Source organism: Dama dama, chromosome 20 (assembly GCF_033118175.1).
Source record: "Dama dama isolate Ldn47 chromosome 20, ASM3311817v1, whole genome shotgun sequence".
In the NCBI taxonomy this organism is placed as follows: Eukaryota; Metazoa; Chordata; class Mammalia; order Artiodactyla; family Cervidae; genus Dama; species Dama dama.
The window spans coordinates 5,919,998-5,940,549 of NC_083700.1; the positions used below are offsets into that span (position 1 = coordinate 5,919,998).

The 20,552-nt window shown below is 40.7% G+C and overlaps 1 protein-coding gene across 5 annotated transcripts in view; it reads right to left on the reverse strand.

Annotated features, from left to right (window-relative positions):
- The window catches only part of PBX1 (PBX homeobox 1), a 294,304-nt gene that overhangs the window by 30,453 nt on the left and 243,299 nt on the right, over nucleotides 1-20,552 (reverse strand). For 4 of the 5 annotated variants that reach the window (XM_061120216.1, XM_061120215.1, XM_061120217.1 and 1 more), the window contains 3 exons: nucleotides 16,883-17,042; nucleotides 9,639-9,751; nucleotides 8,258-8,347 (listed from right to left, as the gene is read on the reverse strand). In XM_061120216.1, the coding sequence (XP_060976199.1) occupies nucleotides 8,258-8,347; nucleotides 9,639-9,751; nucleotides 16,883-17,042 (363 nt within the window). The remainder of the gene's footprint in view (nucleotides 1-8,257; nucleotides 8,348-9,638; nucleotides 9,752-16,882; nucleotides 17,043-20,552) is intronic. The other variant, XM_061120220.1, reaches the window with a different exon arrangement.

The following is a 20,552-nucleotide window of genomic DNA, read 5'->3' on the forward strand; positions in this document are numbered from 1 at the left end:
ATTAGACACAATTGGTAAATTCATTTTCTTAGTCACACCAGCCACATTTCAAGTACTTAACAACCACGTGTGGCTAATGGTTAACTTACAGGACATCAGTGAAATTTCTACCAGTGTAAAAAAGTTCTTTTGCAAAGCACAAATTTAGATGAGAAGAACAGTTTTTGGCAGAGTCACCTTGCAAATCTATAAATGAATGGCAAAGTCAGTCCATGTTTATAAGCACATATTTTTAGTTGATAGGAATATTATACATATGTAAATACTTTTTATGATGGCCGTTCCCCAAATTCTTTAAAAATAATATTACATTGATGATATCTGGTGCCACAGTCCTTCCCTTTCAGAGAAGCTGGGAACTATACCAGGAAACTCCCAGTCCTAGCTTTCTGTGACTTTACAGAGTACAAGAACCATGTTCTATTGATATTTGCGTTCCTGGCACTGGGTATCAGAAGATTCTTAATAAATCTGTTGAATAAAGCATTTATTCATTTACTTATTTGGTTAGTTGCTTCAGACTCAAATCAGTCATGTCTTCTGCCTTATATCTCTGTGAAACTGGAGAATATTTAGACGTGGAATAGAATTTCCCTAAACTCAATTAGAGCCAGAGATAGAGGTTTTTTAAATTCACCAAATTTTAAAATAATGATTGTTGGAGAAGGAAATGGCAACCCACTCCAGTATTCTTGCCTGGAAAAGTCGATGGACAGAGGAGTCTGGTGGGCTGAAGTCCATGGGATTACATGACTGAGCATGTGTGCACGAGGGTGGAGGGAAATGGGTTGGTAGCAATAAAGTGGTAGAACTAAAAAAAATTAAAAAAAAAAAAAAAAAAACAACGATTGTATTTTTTTAAAAAGAGGTCTAATATTTTATCTGAAAATAAGTTTGTCTAAGAACATGAAACTCCTTCCTAGAGGGCGAGGGGGCCATCTTCTGAAATCAATACTAACTTTTCCCACAATTGAATTCAGCCAATTTAATTAGCTTAATATTTACGTAGGTCTGTCCTGGGTGTTCATTGGAAGGACTGATGAAGCTGAAACTCCAATACTTTGGCCACCTCATGCAAAGAGTTGACTCATTGGAAAAGACCCTGATGCTGGGAGGGATTGGGGGCAGGAGGAGAAGGGGACGACAGAGGATGAGATGGCTGGATGGCATCACCAACTTGATGGACATGAGTCTGAGTAAACTCCGGGAGTTGGTGATGGACAGGGAGGCCTGGCGTGCTGCGATTCATGGGGTCGCAAAGAGTCGGACACAACTGAGTGACTGAACTGAACTGAACTGAAGGGGCTATGCTGCTTTCAGGAACAACCACAAAAATAAACTGTCCTTTGGAGGCTGTTAATTTTTTTCTTTATAGAGCAGAAGGCAGGGGAGACTTGAATCTGGAACAACTAACCCAGTCCTAGCCCTAGAACAGCACGACTGTCCAGGGACACGTGTGGGCCCAAATGGGCAGGATGATGTAACATATCAATTTCAGTGAAAAAAGCATGGTACCATTGTTAAAGCATAGATGATACTCTTCCCCAAAACACAAATTTATCTTTTCCTTATAGCTTTTAAGTATATTTCCTTTCCTCCCATATTTTCTTAGGAATGGAAAAACATCATGCTTGTAAGAACAGGGATACTGGAAGAGGCCTCTGACATCATTCAGCTCAACTATCCTTTCTAGAGTTTGGGAAACTGAATCCTATCAAGAGAAGGTGACTTGTCCAGTCACACAGGCAGAAAGTAGCAGAAACATTTCCCCACATACACTTTAAATGTGATCATGTTTGGGGTGACTGTATCACTAGGTTTGAGATCAACAAAATTCTTTGTGACTACATCTACTTCTAAAGAGAAAGGCATCTCCACAAAAGGATACGTACTTTATTATAGGTCCATGGTATGACATTTTTGTCAGGAGGGGAGCAGATTTCTCAAACTATTGCTAGTTGGTCTTGAATTCCTCTCTTTTGCGTTATAACTTAATTTCAAATCCCCTCCTAAACTGCAGAATTTATTGGTTCCCTTGTCCTACCTAGTATTCCAAGAACAGGAAGTCTAATCTCAAATAAAGTGTTGTGTGAGACTGAAAGTTAAAATACATCCTGATTGGCATCAGGGTCTCCAACTTGACCTGAATATATTATGAAGTAGCCTCATTCCCTTAGGTCAAAAATGTTATTGATGATATATTTATTGAATGAATATATGAATGAATAGATGAGTAAATGAATGAATGAATATATGAATGTATGAATATGCCATTGAATGATCTGGCCTCATTCATCTTTTATACCTATAAGGACTTTCACCTGGCAGCTGAGGAAACCAATGGATTGCATATGAAATTACAATATTGGGATTTTTTTTTTTTTTTTTTTTTTTTTTGCTTCAACTACTGTGGACTCAAACAAAATACTTTTCTGGTCTCAAATGCTCAGTTGATAACGGTATTAAGGCTGAAAGGCCACATCATGGAAGAAGCTAAAGGGACTTACTCTGTTTCCTTTTGGCTCTGTCATCAGGAAGAACCAGGCAATAGGCTTCTGGAAGGCAGGAGTCCATCAGCTCTGTACCCCTGCCTTCAACCCTGCAGATACTAGTTCACTATGTTCAAGCCTGTCCTCACACTCTTTACCCCCTAGCCTGGGGCTGTTCACTGCTACCTGGTCACAGAACCAGAGGAGCCCAAAGGCAACTAACTGGGGGCACATCTGAATGTTTTAATATCGTCAAAATTCACATTTGGTTTGGTGAAATAACAATTAAGACATCATATAATTAAAGTGAGTTTTTAAAGATCTGCATATGATTTTAATTATCATTCTCACTCCCCACAATTCCCTACAATTCCACATGTGGCAACATCTTATATACTTTAAGTGGAAGGAGGCCTCTCAGAAGTAGTTAAGAAAAAATTAAAATGCTGGCATGTGGCCAAGTATTACCAAGTAACCTCTGTGATATCCAAATGCCTGAAACATGTTCACTAAAATAGTTCACTATTTTTTGCCGCAATTTCTACTTTTTATTTATTTTCTTTGTAAATGTCCTTTTGTCCCTTTGCTTAACATGGGAAAAAGCAAAAACAAAAATAAAAACACATATGTTATGGTTTACAAAGATCAAAGCTTCATCGCTATTTTTCAACTACTATAATTATCACAAAGTAAAATCAATGAGATTTTTCTGTCATCAACTGACGTTAATAGCACTCTGCCTTTATAGAGAGAATACCAACGTTTTATTTCCATTTTCACTTCATCTTTTGAGTAAGAAAACTCTTACACTGGTTATCTGATCAACATTTAAGAGGGGACTGGAATGAACTTACTCACTTAAGTCACATTCTAAAATAATTAAAAATAAATTATTTCACTCTAAAAACTGAATGCTTTCTGCCACCACCAATCTCTGAATTCAAAGGGAGACGTTCACATGAGGCAAGCTCTCTCCTTCCTCAAGATCCGATCAGAGGGGTAAATGATGGAGCAGCGAGAAGGCATGGTGGAGGCTAACTCAAATGAAAAAGCTGTCTGGCGAGAGGAGCCTACGGTTGAGTCTGGTGTCCCTGGAGTGAACAGTAGAAATCAAACAACATACTTGTAGGACTCCAGAATTAACTAAGCTGAAAGGACCTTAGAGCTTATTCGCTGGGAAAATTTGACAGATGAATGATACAGAGGTGAAGAGACTTGCCAGAAAGAAGCCACAAGAAGAATCAAGTTTCCCGACTTCCAGTTGCTGCCACCTTTCACCTGTTCGTACAGGTTCTGGTCCAAAGTCTGGTAGAGACAACATTGAGAACCCCATAAAAACCAATGTTCTCCAGACTTGTGGTTGCCAAGGGGGACTGGGAGGGGGGAGGGGAAGGAAGGACTGGGAGTTTGGGATTAGCGGATTCAAACCATTATTTATAGGACAGATAAACAACAGGTCCTACCATATAGCCCAAGGAACTATATTCCACATCCTATGACAAGCCATAATGGAAAAGAATATGACAAAGAATGTGTGTGTGTATATATGCATAATTGTGTCACTTTGCTGTACAGAAGAAATTAACACAATATTGTAAATCAACTATAGTTCAATAAATTTTTTTTAGAAAAAGAAAAGATATTCTCTTGCTATGTGGATGGCTAGCCCACAGACAGGTTTTGGTGAGCGGATTCTTTTAGGAAAGATAGCATTAAGGAATCCAAAGTGATAATTCTCTTGAAAATATCACCACTGTGCAGCTTAATTTATTTAATGCTGATCTGACTCTTATTCTCAGAGAATTTGCCTTGGTCAAAAAGTTTTTCCAGAAACAAATACTCAAAAAGCTTTTTGAGTTAAAAAGAGAGCCTATTGTGAGTTAGTAAGTCATTTAAGAGAAAAGTCATTACTGGATCCCTTACAGCTGTTATGTAAGATGTGGCATTTTAAAATTCAGTGGTAGCTTGTCTCCTTCTATCTGATTTATTCATTCAACAAACATGTTTTGAGCAACTAATATATACATTTTAGGACATGTATTTGGGAATGAAAGAGTGTGAAGTGTGTCTGTGCACATATCTGTAATGCAAGGGAATGTGTATATATGATAGAGAGGAGGGAAAGGAGGGTTAAGAAGACACACAGTAAGGAGGAGCTGGGTGTGGGACAGTCAGTGGGATGTGGGGGAGTGGGTGGGACAGGGAAGGTAATATAGGAAGAAAGGATATTTCCATAGATGACACACAGGTGTGAAGGTAGGGGGATGTGTGTGGCCAGGTAAAGGTGAGCTGACCACATTGCCTGGCATCCAAAGATAACTGGCTGACAGGATGAGGGGGATGGATAGGTAGATGGGGCCAGAGAGTGGAGGATTCTGAATGTCAGACTCAGGGACTGCATTTTCTTAGGTGGGCAATAGAGAGGTGCTCATGATTTCTAGGCAAGGAATGACAAAATTCAGGGGATGTGGGTAAGAGAAAGGAGACACTAAAGGCAGTAATGGTAATTAAGAAATGTTCACAATAGCCTAGCTAATAAACTTTTCTAGAAGGAGGATGGTGGTCATAGGAAAGCAAAGAGTGGCTTTGAGAGCTAAGTGATCTTTCAGTCTGTCTGATGGACGGAGAAGTACACTAGTCTCCCTCCATCTCTTAGAACCACTCTAAACCCAGTGAATATGGCCCGTTGTCATCTGGGAGCACAAAGCATGTGAGGAGGTGTAATTTTATGCCCACCATGGCTGAGGACGGGGGTCCTCAAGCCTGGTCTAGCTCTGTATCCTTTTCAGAGCATACCTCTCCATCAGAAGAGGGAAAAAAATGACAACTGTGTCCTAACCTATCTTCACTAGGAACTACCTACTGGGACAACTGCTCACACAGAGGGAAAAGGGCAAATTAGAAAGTTATCACTTACAACATTTCCTCTGCCCTCGTGTGCAACAATGGATGCTTTGCCAAGCCCTTCTCATTTCCCCTAAAGTAGCCACGAAGGTATTAAGAGTGGGAAATACTACCCCATTTTATAAAAGACAAGGTTTGACGCCTGCGCATGGACACGAGAGTAACAAGGACCAGAGTCTCTCAACTCCCAGGGCAGCGTTCTCACCACTACACATTGTGACCCCATTGCTGCATGCGCTGAGTTAATGCAAGTGGTCTGAACTCCATGAGATTTAAAATAGACGCTGGTTGGATACGACGTGGGTGCTGTAAAAACCTAGGCGGGAGAGCAGATAAAGGCTGCCCAGAAAATGTCCTCCACTGAGTGAAACACAATCCAGAGCCCAGCTGGGAATTCCATTGCCTCCTTGGGTTTTGGAATTGTTTATTTTTATTCCTTGGCTCAAATTTTTCATTCCTGTCCTTGTCTCTTCTCATCTCACTCCTTTCTCTCTCTCTCTCTCCTCCTCCTAGCAGCCAGTACCCCTCTCTGTACATATCTCAGCATCTAATATCACTCTCTAAAAATAGCTCTGACAAGCTTAGTCTCCTACAGGTGACACAACTTAAAACTGATACCAAAGGAACAGACCGTATCATCATCAGCCTTTGATTCATTTACCCTGTGTACTAAAGACCCTGAAATAAAATAAACACAGTTCACAGGGGAAAAAAATTAATACAAAATGAGACTCTTTCAAGTGGCATTTTCCAGCCCAGTTTTTGTGGTGGGTTTATGTAATCAGACATAATAGTCTACACATGTGTGGCTACACTATTTCAGAAATGATTCCCAGCCCACCAGATGACGTCAGAGGGGCCCACGTTGAGCCCCTTGAGTCTGAGAGCGCCTCTCTTCTGTGCTGCCCAATTAGGAAAGACGCCAAGTTAGCAGAGCTGTCAGCCCAACTTCCTGCCCAGTCACATAGCGTTTCTTCAGTTCTCTTTCTGAGTGTGTCCACAGTCTCCTCCCCACACTCTTATCCTTCATCATGTTCCTCTCATTCACTTACACACAGAGCAAAACTTTTCCAGCTCAAAAAGATCCAGCCAATGTATACACGCCTATGCACTTGAACAACCCCCCCTCCCCCAACACAGAACAACTTAATTCATTTGGAATCCATTTTTGAGAACAGAATTCTCCATCATACTGTCTTGGATTTTTCTAAGCAGGCACCTGGCAAGTCAGCCATGAATATAGGAATAATAATTAGTATAAGCCCAAGAAGGGAAAAATCCTTCTGCTCTGGAAACTCTTTCTAAAAAACAGACATAGGTGCCCAGAGTATGTTTAACAGGGTCAGCTTTGACCTCCCACTTCCCTCCCAGAGAGGAACTTGACAAATATTATAGAAATTCAGAGGAGATTTTGCCAAAGGAAGGTAGAAAATAAAGAATTCTTACTCGGAAGGGGCCTTGAAAGTCACCAAGACAGTCATCACCTGGTACTTAAGCCTCTGCCACAACATCCTGACCAAGTATTAATAGTTAGCCAGACCAGGCCTGAATGCTCCAATGACGGGGAATCCTTGGCTTCCATAGGCAAGAGACCCCTTCTTTGGACAGTGCTGACTGTAAGAAAGGACCTTCCGATGTTGAAGTGAAATGTTTCTACTCAGGATTCTGAGCAGATTCTACTCAGGTAGAATCCTGATCTACTCCCTTTAGATCATTCAGAATGAAGCCAATATCTCACAGATGACAGCATGTCTCAAGCTATTACTTACCATTCAAACCTTCTCTTTAATGGGTTAAGAATTCCTAATTTTTTCAACCACTCCTCCTCTGATGACACAGCTGGTACCCTCTTGTCTCCTTCCAGTCTGGCCATCGTCATGTGCAATTTCCCCAATGTAGAGTTGAAAAGCTCTCACTATTTCCATTGCAGATGCCAAACCTCAATTAGTATAGGCGAGGATTACACTAACATATGATGCCCACCTTTCCTTCCTACCATCCCTAATGAATTTTAATCCCAACAACAGAAACGAAAAAAAAAAAAAAAAAAAATCCTCACCATCATCCAATCATAGTTTTCCTAGCTAGCTCTCAGCCAATAGTTCTATTGGAGCATCTCATGACCTCTAAAAGCCTAGGAAATCACCCCTGATCCAAAGAACAGCCTCCTTTTCCAGACTGCCCTCTTGCCCCAGCTTGCTGTCACCGCTGCTGAGATAGCGGACGATTGATCTGAGAAATCAAGTTGGATTGCTGTCCCAAATCTACACTCGGTTCTCCTTGTGTCTGTCTGATCGATTTCACTCTGTGCGACATAGCTTGTCGCTATGAATTTTCATGCTAGTCAGGAGCCGCCAGTGCACCCAAGAACAAGTAGAAGATGGTCTGCACCCCTCCCCACCCCTTCAACATCGCCAGCCTCTGTGTTCATTTTTTTAAAATCATCCTTAGATGGGAGAAAGGTGTTTCTTTTAAAGACCACAGACCAGGATGCAAGGGATTCCGGTTACCGGTCTTCCCCCACCAGGTTCTCAGGTCCCTGCTTGTGGCGACATCGCCTACCCCTGTACCAGGTGTCACCTGTTCGGCAGCCCCTCTCAGCTGAAAGCATGTGGCCGCAGGTGCCATGCAAACGCTGATTGTGTCTGACAGCCCTAGACGCCAGCTGCCTGCATGAAGCCTGCCCAACCGCCACGTTTTTTGAGGGTAGAATGCTGCCGATGGCATGACTGATACAGAAACAAGAAACTAGGTGACCGTAAAGCTAAGATAAGTCCTACTAAGTGGCATTCTGAGCCCTATGGCTTTGAAATAATTGGCAGTGATAGAACAGAAACAGAGGGGGGGGAGCCTTGTTTTCTTACACTGATGCCCTGCGGACTGTACATCTGACTGGCTGCGAGTCCGTCACTGTATCCTCCTGTCTGGCTGATAACATGGCGAAGGGTATCCACCTAAACAGACGAACAGAGAGGAGGTTAGTCAGAGAGGTGCAGCGTAAGGGACACAGCTCATCACCACACAGGCTACCGTCTGTGCACACCAAATTAACGCAACCACTGGAGATGTTCTTCCTGGGAAAGGAACCATTAGGAGGCTGGCCTCCACGCTATGCCAAATCCATTATCCTTTCTGAGCTTAGTCAGCAAGACAGAAAAACGGTCAAAGGAAGCTGGGTTTCCCAACAATGAAACTACTGTTGCCTAAGACAGCAGGGATTGGGTGATGGAGTGGGTGAGTGGGGAGATTGAAAGATTTTTCCCTTCTCTCCAGATCGTCCTACATAACTTCTTTGCTCAGGAGCTTATAAAAGTCAAGGTTCTGTTTAGAAGGGCCAGCCAGCCACCTCACAGAGAGAACAGTGTACGACTAATGCTGTCTTTTTGAGGACTTAAATAATGGCCAGTTGTCTAGTCATTTGGCCAAAGCCTGACTATGTATCTTCAAACTTGGTGCCAGGCAACGTTTCCAAAGCAAGGGGCTGAATCACCAGCTAGTCAGTCTATTCCAGGCACATAATGCTTCTTGTTCCTCATGCAGGTGGGACCCTGGGTGGGCATGGCTCAGAATCGCCCTAGCGACCCTGACCCAGAGCCCACCACTTCACCCTGTCACGTCAGGCCGTGTGCTCACACAGAAGGATGGCTTCTGAGTTGTCGTGAAGGTGAGCTGCTGAATAAGGCTTACGCCACACAACTTGAGTTTTGTTTCCCAGCATGGACCAGACTTGTCACCAGAAACTCAAGTCCCTTGACCTCAAGGATGACTACAAAGATGAATTTAGTCAACCTGACTGGGTATCTTTAAAGGTTAAAATGAAAACCTGAGATACGAAGGTATGTGCCTAGTCATTAATGACCTCCATATTGGGCAGATGTTGAGTGAGGAAAAACCAACAAACAAGAAAGAAACTTGGAAAGCAAGCCGATAGCCTGAACTCCTCCTTTTCCCTTCTGTGAGCAAAGAACACACGGGGTCCACTCGCCTCGGTCACCTCACCCTGTGTTTGCTCCTCTCCTGCCTTCCTCGTACGACTGACAAGCCAGAGCCAAATGCATTCACAAAGTGTGGACAAGATTCCCCACGACAGTGGTTGTCTTTGTTTTGGTTTGGTTGTTGGTAAGGTTTTGTCTCTACATCTCTCTCTGTCTCTTTCTGTCTGGACAGAAGCAGGAAGTGCCGATCCGACTGACGGCCCTTGGACTCTAAGGCATTCACCTGGCGGCACATTGGCTGGGTCCCTACCTGTGATTGCACGTTGGCTCCAACCTGGGCCCCTTGGTAAGAATCCCCATTGAGTGACTGCACGCTCATGAACAAATCTCCAGAGTTTGACATGTTAAAAGAACTGGAAGAACCTGGAAAGGAAAGAGTGAGGCACCTGAATCACAGAAAGGAAAAGGCTCAACCCCCGCAACTAACAGCCAAGAGGAAGAACGACATGCAAAGCAACCCCCCCCAAACAAAACTAAAATCAAAACAATATCAACAGAGTCTGGTTAGTAGCATGAAGAACAGAGCAAGCAATAAAGGGTGCATATCATTCATGTTATGTGAAGCCCACATCTCCCTGCAAGTTGCCTGTAGGACTGCTTCCCCTTAGCAACTTTAAGTTGAGAAAGGAAACATGTATTTTCTCAACTTGGGTCTATTTGAACTAGAGACAGTTTCCAGCCACTGGATCTCTCTTTCACGCCTCTAAAATTCTGGGACTGGCTGGGGGAACCATGAGCTGGAGACTATGGGCTGGTCAATGATGCTTCTGCCACCATGATGGAGCACCTGGGCTGTCAGCTAGATTCTAAATAAGCTAAAGCTACACCCATCTACCCTCACGTGGGGAGCAGAACTGGGGGTGGGAGGGCACAAAGGCAACGCTGCACAGTAGGGATACTCTGAGATATGAGTCACGGACATTCCTCACTTTCTAGAAAGAAGATGATGTCCCCTTCTGGGTGGCAAACAGTCTAGGAGAGCCAAGAAGGCTGCAAAAATATACGGGAATAATATGCTCTTCTTGCCACCTGCCATTTTGGAGGAAGATGAGACAGAAATTGAACCAGGAATTCTCAGGCATGCACGGAATATGAAATTATAATAATAATGATCAAGTGGGTCTCCAGAAGAGTATTTAACCATCTGTTTTCGCCTCCTAGAGATGACGTTTTCTCCCAGACTCAGACTGCAGGCACCACCCGGGTTCCACTGGTTCCACTATGGTAAACCTAGTCCCCCCCTCAACCTAAACACAAGGCTGTGGAAAAACTTATTATTATTCTGAAGTCATCGTGCAGCTCAGCGCATTAGGAAAGAAAGCTTGACGTGCAAGGTTTGGTTAAAACATGACATTAGCCTGGAAAAGGAGAGACCTCAGGGACCCAGGTCAGTTCCACTCTATTTTTTCCATCCCTTTAGTGCTCAAATTGCACTCCTGCTCTTGAATTCTGAGACCACCATCATCCGTGTGGAATCACACAACAATGATTCATGCCCCAGCTCTGACTCTTTCTTTTCTCCCATGATGGGGATCTGTGCTGTCCTAGAGAGCTGCCTCATCTCACATGAAGAGCTGCAGCTAAGCAGAACAGGAGGTTTTTTTTGTTTGTTTGTTTATTTGTTCCACAGAAGGACCATTTAACTAGCAGTGATTTCTAAACTCTGCCCCTTTCCTTAACTCTTCATGGTACCCTCATCCTTCCAAGATAAGAGTCATTTAGTGACCAGATGATTTACTTGAGGACAATTTACCTGGGGAAAACCTCAAGTTAAGAAACATCTCCTTCCTGCTTTGTTCTTTGGGGTGTTAATCCATATGCAAGGAACCAGCTCAGTATTAATATTCTGTAGACAGATCCTCCACTCTCATCCCCTTCTCCTGTGAAAAAGGGACTGCTTTGAGGGGTAGGGGACAAGGCAGGCACCATCCAAAGAACTATGACATTCTCATGGCTCTGTAGCATGTCTGTGAATGTCATCTGGCACACATTTCTAGGTTTAGTTTATCTGAAAGGAATTAGAAAAGTTGGGTCTTAGGCAAAATAAATACAAGATCTGGTCAGGTATGGTTTACACCCAGTCAGTGGGCGGAGGCTTCGGTCTGGGCTTTCCTTCCATTAATGTGGTGCAAATCTGTCAAACAGTCTTCCCTAACACGTAGGTGAAGTAGTGCATAGCACAGATCACATTCTTATGTTAAGATATATAATATATGATCTATAGTTACATCCCTCTCACATCTTTCTTTCAACCACAGCAACATAATCTAAATAGTATTTAATACCTTTATAGTATTACAACACATGCCCACATTTAGATGTCCTCAGAGTCAAGACCCAGCAGCTCTAAGAACCCAAATTATAATTGTTTATATGAATCAGATTTTTTTATCCCCTGAGAGTATTCAGTTTGAAGCTCAGGTATTCTATTTCTCTCCCAACCGAACACCATGTAATAAACAGACACTCTATATGCTTGGTTGACTCTTTATTGGAAATTAGCACACAGACTGAGAAATGGAAGAAAGCCCCAAAGGGCTATGTTGACGCCAAGGAACACGGCATCCATAGAACCATGAAGGCACGGAATGTGCCATTTACAAGACAGACATTGCAATTGACACAGATGATTTAAAAAAAATACATGTGCATAGATAAACTGTAAATATGTCTGGCTGCCTAATGTACATAGAGACAAATATGCGCATATGAATGTACTCCATGTACAAATGAATCTGAATCAGAGCAGCAATTGCAGAGGAGTCCCCGTGCTTTTGGCTGTGCTGTTTCAGCATTTCATTGTCTCTGCACATCCGTGTACAACAGCGCCATGGTTTCTGCCTCTCTGATAAGTATCTAGAGGCAGTCATTGCACTGAGGGGAGAGACTTGGTGTCACGAATACTGCAATGGAGCAGACACAAGGCCACACAAAAATCTAAATAATAGCGGGAAGACACAGTCTTCACCTGGCACTGGAAGTTGGAAAGAACTTATACTAGATTGGATAACATCCTGGGAAGGATGTGACTCATAGACAAATAGTACATGGGCTCTCTCAGAGGTGCTGCGGAATTCTCAAAGAACTACAACAGAATCACCTGGCTTGCTGAGAATGTCAGTCTGAACCCTTACCTGCCGGTGGCTATAAAGTAATGGCAAAGACTAGAAGCACAATTTAAGACATGCCTACCAATTAAATGGTTCTGAATTTGGCTTGGGGAGGGAGGCAAGTGGCTCATTTACACTGTAATCTAGACATTGGGGGGCATATACAAAACTAAATTTGCACTCAACTGAACAGAGAAGTAATAGATCACCTATGGATTTTGATGCATTTGCTCACTCAAACACAATGTGGAGATGTGTTAACATCCCTTTTCATAAGACAATTTCCTGAACACTTTATTTTTACTCTAAAGAGTTTCCAGAATTAAATTTCTTCAGAAAACAAAAACAAAAACTCAGCTAACCTCAAAATCCAAAAAAAAAAAAAAGAAAAAATAAAAGTATAAAAATCTAAACCCAGAGCAGAGTTTCTTGACCTTGGCTCTATTCACATTTTCGACCTGATAATTCTTCGTTGCAGAGGAATATCTTATGTATCATAAGATGGTCAAACACATCCCTGGCCAAAAGGTGCCAGGAACGCCTTCCCCCGATGACTGTGACAGCCAAGAATGTCAGGTTTACCCCAGCTGAGAACCAGTGACCTGAAACAAAAATGGATTTCCTTTTCCTTCCTAAGGAACTCAGGGTGGTTAAAATATTAGCTCATTGTAACTCACAGCAGTTTTAGGAAGCAGATGAATGGCAAGTGTTGCCTTAAATTCTGCAGTCTAGACATCAAAGCTCCACAGAGATTAGGGAGCCAGTCTGATCAGACTGGACTCCTACACCATCTGAATGCTGGAAGACAGAGCCTGTTTGCTCAATGTAAACTTAACTCTATCATGCTCATTTCTCTATATTCCATGATTTTCCCCTCTCAAAATCAAATAATCATTGTTACTTTCTACTCAGGGCAAAGTACAAGAGGGAATGTTTATCTAGTTCAGTATGAAACCGCTTTAGTAGCTGCACATGTTCAGAGCTCCAGTTCCAGGAGGCTGTGTCTTCATCCTCCACTTAGAGATTAAGGGTAGAAACATGGGAAGAAGGAACACAGCAGAAAACATCAATGGGATACATTCTTCCTCTTGGTTTTAAAAAACAAAACCATGCGGGTGTCTCCAGATTTAGTGCAAGTGTCAGTAAACTTCTCTGCATGTGTCACCTTCTCTCTGGCCATGTGTACTATATATCAACTTCTGTTAGGAAGCCAGCGGCCAGAGATTTTAATATGATAATCTTCCACCAATCCCTCAAAACACCAAACTTCCTTTTAGGAGTACAGTAAGAATATATAAAAGAGTTTAGAGTTGCCACTGTAGTGTCGGAGGAAGAATTGTCATGGCTGAATCTCCTTTGTCCTTGACATACACACACAAAGCTAAGCAAAATGATTTAATCTATGGGTGCTGAGCCTCAAAAAAACAGGGACTGCTGAGCTAATCACAGATTCTGATAAGATATCAATGTTGATACCATGCTACAGAAAATATCTATAACCCACAAGCCAATTTCTTTCTTCTTGGATATTAAAAAGTTCTCCAACTTTTCCCAGTAGATAATCCAACCTTCCTAAAAGTGCCTTATTTTTCTGACATATTAACTCTTGCTTTCATCAGTCCATCAAAAATAAGAAATTGAAAAGGCATCACTTTAGTTCACTCCAGAATTATGGACCCAGGGTTATAACTATGCTTCAATTGGTCCCCATTTTTTTTTCAAAACAATTAATTTTCTTGTCTTCTTTCTATTCTTTATCCTTGTTCCATCCATTTTGCCCAGCTCTGCTGGCATAAAATATGAAGCATTCCAAGTATCTCTAAATGCTTTCTAATTCCTCACAGGACTTAGCCCTGTGTGACTTTTATGTATTATGCCTAAGGAAATAGGAAGCTGGGCATATAACAACAAACAGGAATATTTAGAAGTGGCCTAAATAAAGATCGTGAAATACTGCTCTCCACACAAAAGCCTCTATAAGGAAGAAGATTTACTTGCAAAATATCTTGCAGTAGAAATAAGTATTTATATTTAGTAAAGCTTTTGGGAAAAACTCTTGCTTCGATACTGAGGATATAAAAAGTTTCCAGGTTTCAGAACTCTGGACTTCAAACTCAAACAAAATATATTTTCACTTACTACCCTCTTATTTAAAACTTGCTATATCAGTTATCATTTACTCTTTGACATTATCAAGGAGCTGGTATATAACATTATAAACACACTATGTGAAAAGCTGAAAGTCCTCCCTTTATCTGAGTAGAGATTTGGGTTGTGTTAAGAGCAAAGAAAATATAGAAAAACCCATTTATAACTTTTTTTGTTAGAACATTTATCTTTTAAAATTCCATGCTATTGCACATATACAATAGTATTTTCTTTTGTCTCTATTTTAGAAAAATACAAAGGGATTTCTCTGCATATTATTTCCAACAACTCAGGCACCACTGGAAAGCTTAGCTCAAATTTTCCATAATAATTTACTCTGTGCTCAGAATAGTCACATGAAGGTTAAGCCACCAGAAAAATTCCTCAGAAAACTGTAATCATAGACTGACATTCCAAGAGAGCCAACATAATTCTTAAACACAGACGAGGGGGTTAAAATGCTTACTTTTCTCTTTTTAAGTGCTTTAGGAAAGAATAAAGAAGTTACGGACTTAGTAATGAAGGGAGTCCATGGGGTCCTTCTAAGGACTAGTCATAAATCATGCTAAGCCATCTGCGAGGCAGATATATCAGGGACAGGAAAAAGTCATTTTGATATCTGTTTTGCATTATGATAACCTTTGCAAGAGTGTTGAGTGTGTTTTTGCTAATGTTGACAGAATAAAACTTCTTCCAAAAAGACAAGTGAAAATGTCTGCCTAGCAGTGCAATTCAACTGGTGCTATTGGGTCTGAAATGCTTAATAATTGACCAGATGGGAAAGAAGGAAACTCTTTGGTTACTGAACCTGTTAGTCTTGATCCTTTGTCAACAAAACTTTGATGAGAAAAGAAGGAAATACACACTCATACACAAAACCTCAAAAAGCAAATATCCTCCCTACCTAATCTGGAGTGCTGGGTAAAGTAAAACTGGATTGAATTCTACATTGTCTTACCATATCCATGTTTACAAAGCCCAGGCCACTCTTCTTGCATGATTCCATTTAAACAAAAGAAGTCTGTGATGGTATAGCCCTGTGACTTGGAGAACCTTATGATAACAAATTAGAAGTGTCCAGAAGCTCACAGAAAACATTAGTGTGTGGAGCCTTACATATCTCCAATAACAATCTACCATAAGGCAGAAAGATAGCTTATTTTAGTGGGTAAACAAGCTGGGAGGTCAAAGATACCACAAACCTCCCAAATGTTAGAAATTAGATTGAAAAATCATATTATGATCTAACACATTTAAATCTGTGACCTTTTAAAGTTGAAGGCATCAATTTTCTTAAATGTGCACCCCATAGCCAAAAGCAATGCATCTGGTTCACTATGGGGAGAAATATTGTAATCTGCCTTTTATTAATATTAATTATTAATACATAAATAATTTTTAATAAGAAATATTTCTGGTTTTCCCTTTAATAAAGCACCAACATGGATACCTTCCACAAATACCAAGCGTACAAACACCAAGGTTATATTTTATGTATTACAGATGATTTTTTTTCACATGTGGAAATTAAGAACTGGCACACTCCTAAAATATATTATGTTAGCCTTAACTCTGAAATTAGTGATATAATGCACATTTGCTGAAATAAAATCAGGAGCATAGCACATGACAGATACTATAATAGGAAAATTGGAATCTGGATCATGTGAATTAATGACTGGCAATTTTCTTTGTAGTTTACATAAAGAAAACCAACACAGTAAAACAGTAAAGAACAACAACAATAAACAATTGATAGCAATGATCATAGTTGGCTCTGCAGACCAGAACATTCTAATGAGATGTTTAAAGAAGAGTGAATACCCCTGCATAGAATGCATGGCAAGAAATGACTCAGACATCATGTGATGGGAACAGCAAGATAGATATACAAGACAAACTAAATGCGTGAGCCCCAAGAGACTACCTCAAAGTATTAGGTCAAGCTTACTTATTAAAATCTCTGAAAGGAGAATTTAGAGGTCTCCTTATCAAAACCAATTAATTTACCTCTGTCCAACTTAAATAAGACACACGACTGCAAACCCTCAGACCAGCCTATCTTATAGACAGCAAAACACATTGCATTTTGAAAACAAAAGGAAAAACCCAAAGTAGCATCAATGATAAAAAAGACAAACACATAAATCAACTCATCCAAAACAAGGAAACCCCAGTGTAGGGAAAGCACCTATAAAATGGAGAACCACTCCCCCAAATCAAAGAAAACACTAACCAGCTGAGTTGGGAGTTGAGGGTGAGTTAGCTTGGCTTCCGTGGGCTGACACATTGGTGGCCGTGACAGCTGTTTTGGCAGCATAAATATTGGCTTCCTCTTGAAATTTACCTATGTTCTTCTTGTACCGGATTCGTTTATTTCCAAACCAGTTTGATACCTAGAGAGGTTTAAGAGAAGAAGACAAAGTTACCACTTCCTCCTGCATGAACATCACAGAAGAGCTTATGAGAGAGTCGAAGAGTTGGGTTTCATTGGTCTTATCCTAGCTCTGATTTCTCAACATCAGTTGTAAGATCTGAAGAAAGGGCTTGGAGAGGAACAACTATATAAAATGAGATTCTCTTGCTTAATATAACACAATCTAGGAAAACCATTGTGACAAAGATTTTTCTATGGAGGAGCTGCTCATTTAACTAGGACTGTTTTACTTTAGGGCAAGCATTTTAAATCTGCTTACCTCGTAAATATATGACTAAAAAAACTTAGCATTTCAGGAGAAATGCCTGTTACTTACCAATGCTAAAGCTGACTCTAGGCAAGCAAAATACACAGACCTTTAAATATCCATATAAATCTATATCAACATATGGGTGCTTTCATGGATGGATTAATTTCCCATTTTTATTAGTTAAGTAACTTTAACATGGACTAGGTTCCTAGCTGCACTGTACTACCGCTGACCTTAGGATCAACATAATTCAATCCAATAAATTTCACTAAGTATTTAGTGTGAAGCTTGGTGTTATCTACATAAGGAAAACCTGAAGCACAGCGCTGATTATTCCTTTGCATTTCAGGCTTTAACTGTTAATGCCAAAACACAAAATAAACCTGATTGACTTTCATTTGTTAATTTATTTCCTTCACATGGCTCACAGTGGCTGTCCTGGCTGGATTCTTACTCCTTCCCTTCCCTTAACAGCAAGACCTCTGCCGGAGACAAGTGGAAACACAGTGAAATTCAAGTTGTATTCCCATGATTCCTGCTGTAGGAGTTTCATACTCCATATTCCAGATGTGATTTCAAACTAAAATGTGATTTTATACAATTACAAAACAAACCATGAATTTGATGAGGAAAGGAAAAGTTGGTAACACATGTACCACAGCTTTACATGTAACTTAATTTATCCCAACAATGGCAGATAAAGAAAATCTTGCAAGACTAAACTTATTTTTAAAGTGCAATAGCTAAATTTTAAATCTTACAGGGCTATCCCCTAATAGACCTAAATAGCTTATACTATAGCAGAAAGGACAAGCCTCTGTTGTAAAAATCAAACCATATCATTGCAATATTAGTAAATGAGAGAAAAAAAATTCAGAAAAAGGTTTATTTATTGTAAACGCTGGGGCCTACAGTAAGAGTCAAACTAGAAGAGGAAAGGCACTTCTGAGTCCATTTAAGGACTGCTGCCTATCTAATTTCATTCTCAAACTCATATGTTTCTCTTGATGTAACTTTCACTATTCATAGGAATCAATCATAATCATGGTTGGTTTTTTTTACTTTTAAGAGGAACAGAGAGGAAAAGAGGCAGGGAGAGTTTTTTCTGAGGCAACGGGATGAGCTGGAAGAAAGTGGGAAAGATGAAGATAGTTTGGAATGACTTTTGAGGAGGAAAGGAAATGCCTGTTGTCAGTTACGTGAAAGGTGAGAAGGAAAAGGGTGGAGAACGGACCATTCCTAGATGATTATCTTCTACAGGAGAACAGATCCTCATATATAGGGAAGATGGAGGGTCAATTCAGGCATTTCCTACATGAACCACTAGGGGGATATCATATGCCCACAACAATGTATAGAATCAGAGGTTTGATTCACATTCTGAACAATCTGGCATGGGCAGAGTCATGGTGAAGTCTGGTGGAAAGTGAGATATATGAGTTTGGCATCCTAGTAGAGAAGTCTCATGGAGATATTCTAAGAGAAGTATATTTGCAGCTGTGAGCAAGGAGGGGATCACTCCAATCAAATGTGTAGAACAGTACTTTTCAAAGTTTCAAAGTCAGGGGTTCTTGGAGGGCTCATTAAGACAGAGTCCTAGCTTCTTCTCCTTCCCGCTCCCCATTCATGCATGTGTGCTCAGCTGTGTCTGACTCTTTGTGACCCCACAGACTGTAGCCCGCCAGGCTCTTCTGTCCATGAGGTTTTCCAGGCAAGAATATTGGAGTGGGTTGCCATTTCCTTCTCCAGGGGATCTTCCTAGCCCAAGGATCGAGCCCACAACTCCTGTGTTGGCAGGTGGATTCTTGACCACTGTGCCAACTGGGAAGGCCCTCCTTCCCAACAGAAATTCTTATTCAGGACTGGGGTGAGACCCAAGAAATTAAAAAAAAATAAAGTGTAGTTGATTTACAATATTGGGTTAGGGTTAAGTGTATAGCACACTGATTCAGATATATCTATATCTAGCTATACCTATATATATGTACACACATATATCTATATAAACATATGGGAGGTTTCAATGTATGAACACATTTTCATTTGGGATTCAAAGGAAGACTTATTAGTAAGTTAATTTTAGAAAAATATATGTCAGAATATAGTTAATGGGCTGGGACATGATGAGATGGAGCTAAAGAAAGAACAATACTTTTAGGATATGTAGAGATGGAAGATCCTCTAAGAAGACTCAGCAGGGAGTGGCCTAAGAGGAAGGAGGAAACTCCAGAAAGAACAATGTCAAGGAAGCCAAAGTAGGAGAATTTCAAAATGGAGGGGTTATTATTAACCCAAAGAAACAAACAAACCAAAACAAAAAACCCAAGATGACAGTCAAAGGCATCTACTAGATTTGAGAACAAGAGACAGAGATTTAGTATATCATGTGGTCCAACCAACCATGGCTGATAGATGAGGCAACCAAACCCAAATAGAAAGAGCGAGTTCCTTAAAATCCCATGGTTGACTCAGCATGGTTCAACATGCTCCCAGCAAAGGTTCTTTCTATGATACCATACTGTCTCCCACTGAAACTTGTTCAGCAATGGTAAAACAGTCTGGTTATGATTGGGAAGAAGTGATGTAATGGGAAATGTAGAATGATATGGCCTTGGGATGGATGGGGAAAGACAAAGGTGATGCAATATATGTATAAATCACTTCAATGAACAAACTAATTGCACCCTGGATTTCCATAATGAAGGATGCAAAGGTTGCTGGAATAGGCCAAGATTCCATTTTTTATTCAGATACAATGCAGACTAGATCCTGGAAAATTCATTCTATTTCAATAGGCATTTGGAATTCCAAGTCTCAGATTCTGAATTCAAACAATATAATGATTTTCAGCTTTAATAGCAGAATACTCTATGACTAAAATTCACTGTTTGTGATGTGGTTCACACCTGGAACTACTCTGCAAAAATGCAGCAAGCATCAAAAAACATCAGTTATCTTTTCTTGTGGACAATGGGTCCAGATTTGGACAAGAATGGTTAGAAACCTAGATAATACCAGACCACCTGAATTTGGACCACTGATGTCCTACTTCCCTAGGGTTGCCAAGACTAGAAACGACCTTCAGCTAGGTCCAAGTACCTGAGGAAGGTCCAAGTTGAAAAGGATAAGGCAATCCTTTCTAACTTATCTGAAAGGAGGTTTTCAAGACTGCTGCAAAATCACCTACAGCATGCTGGGGAGACCCTGGCAATATCTTCA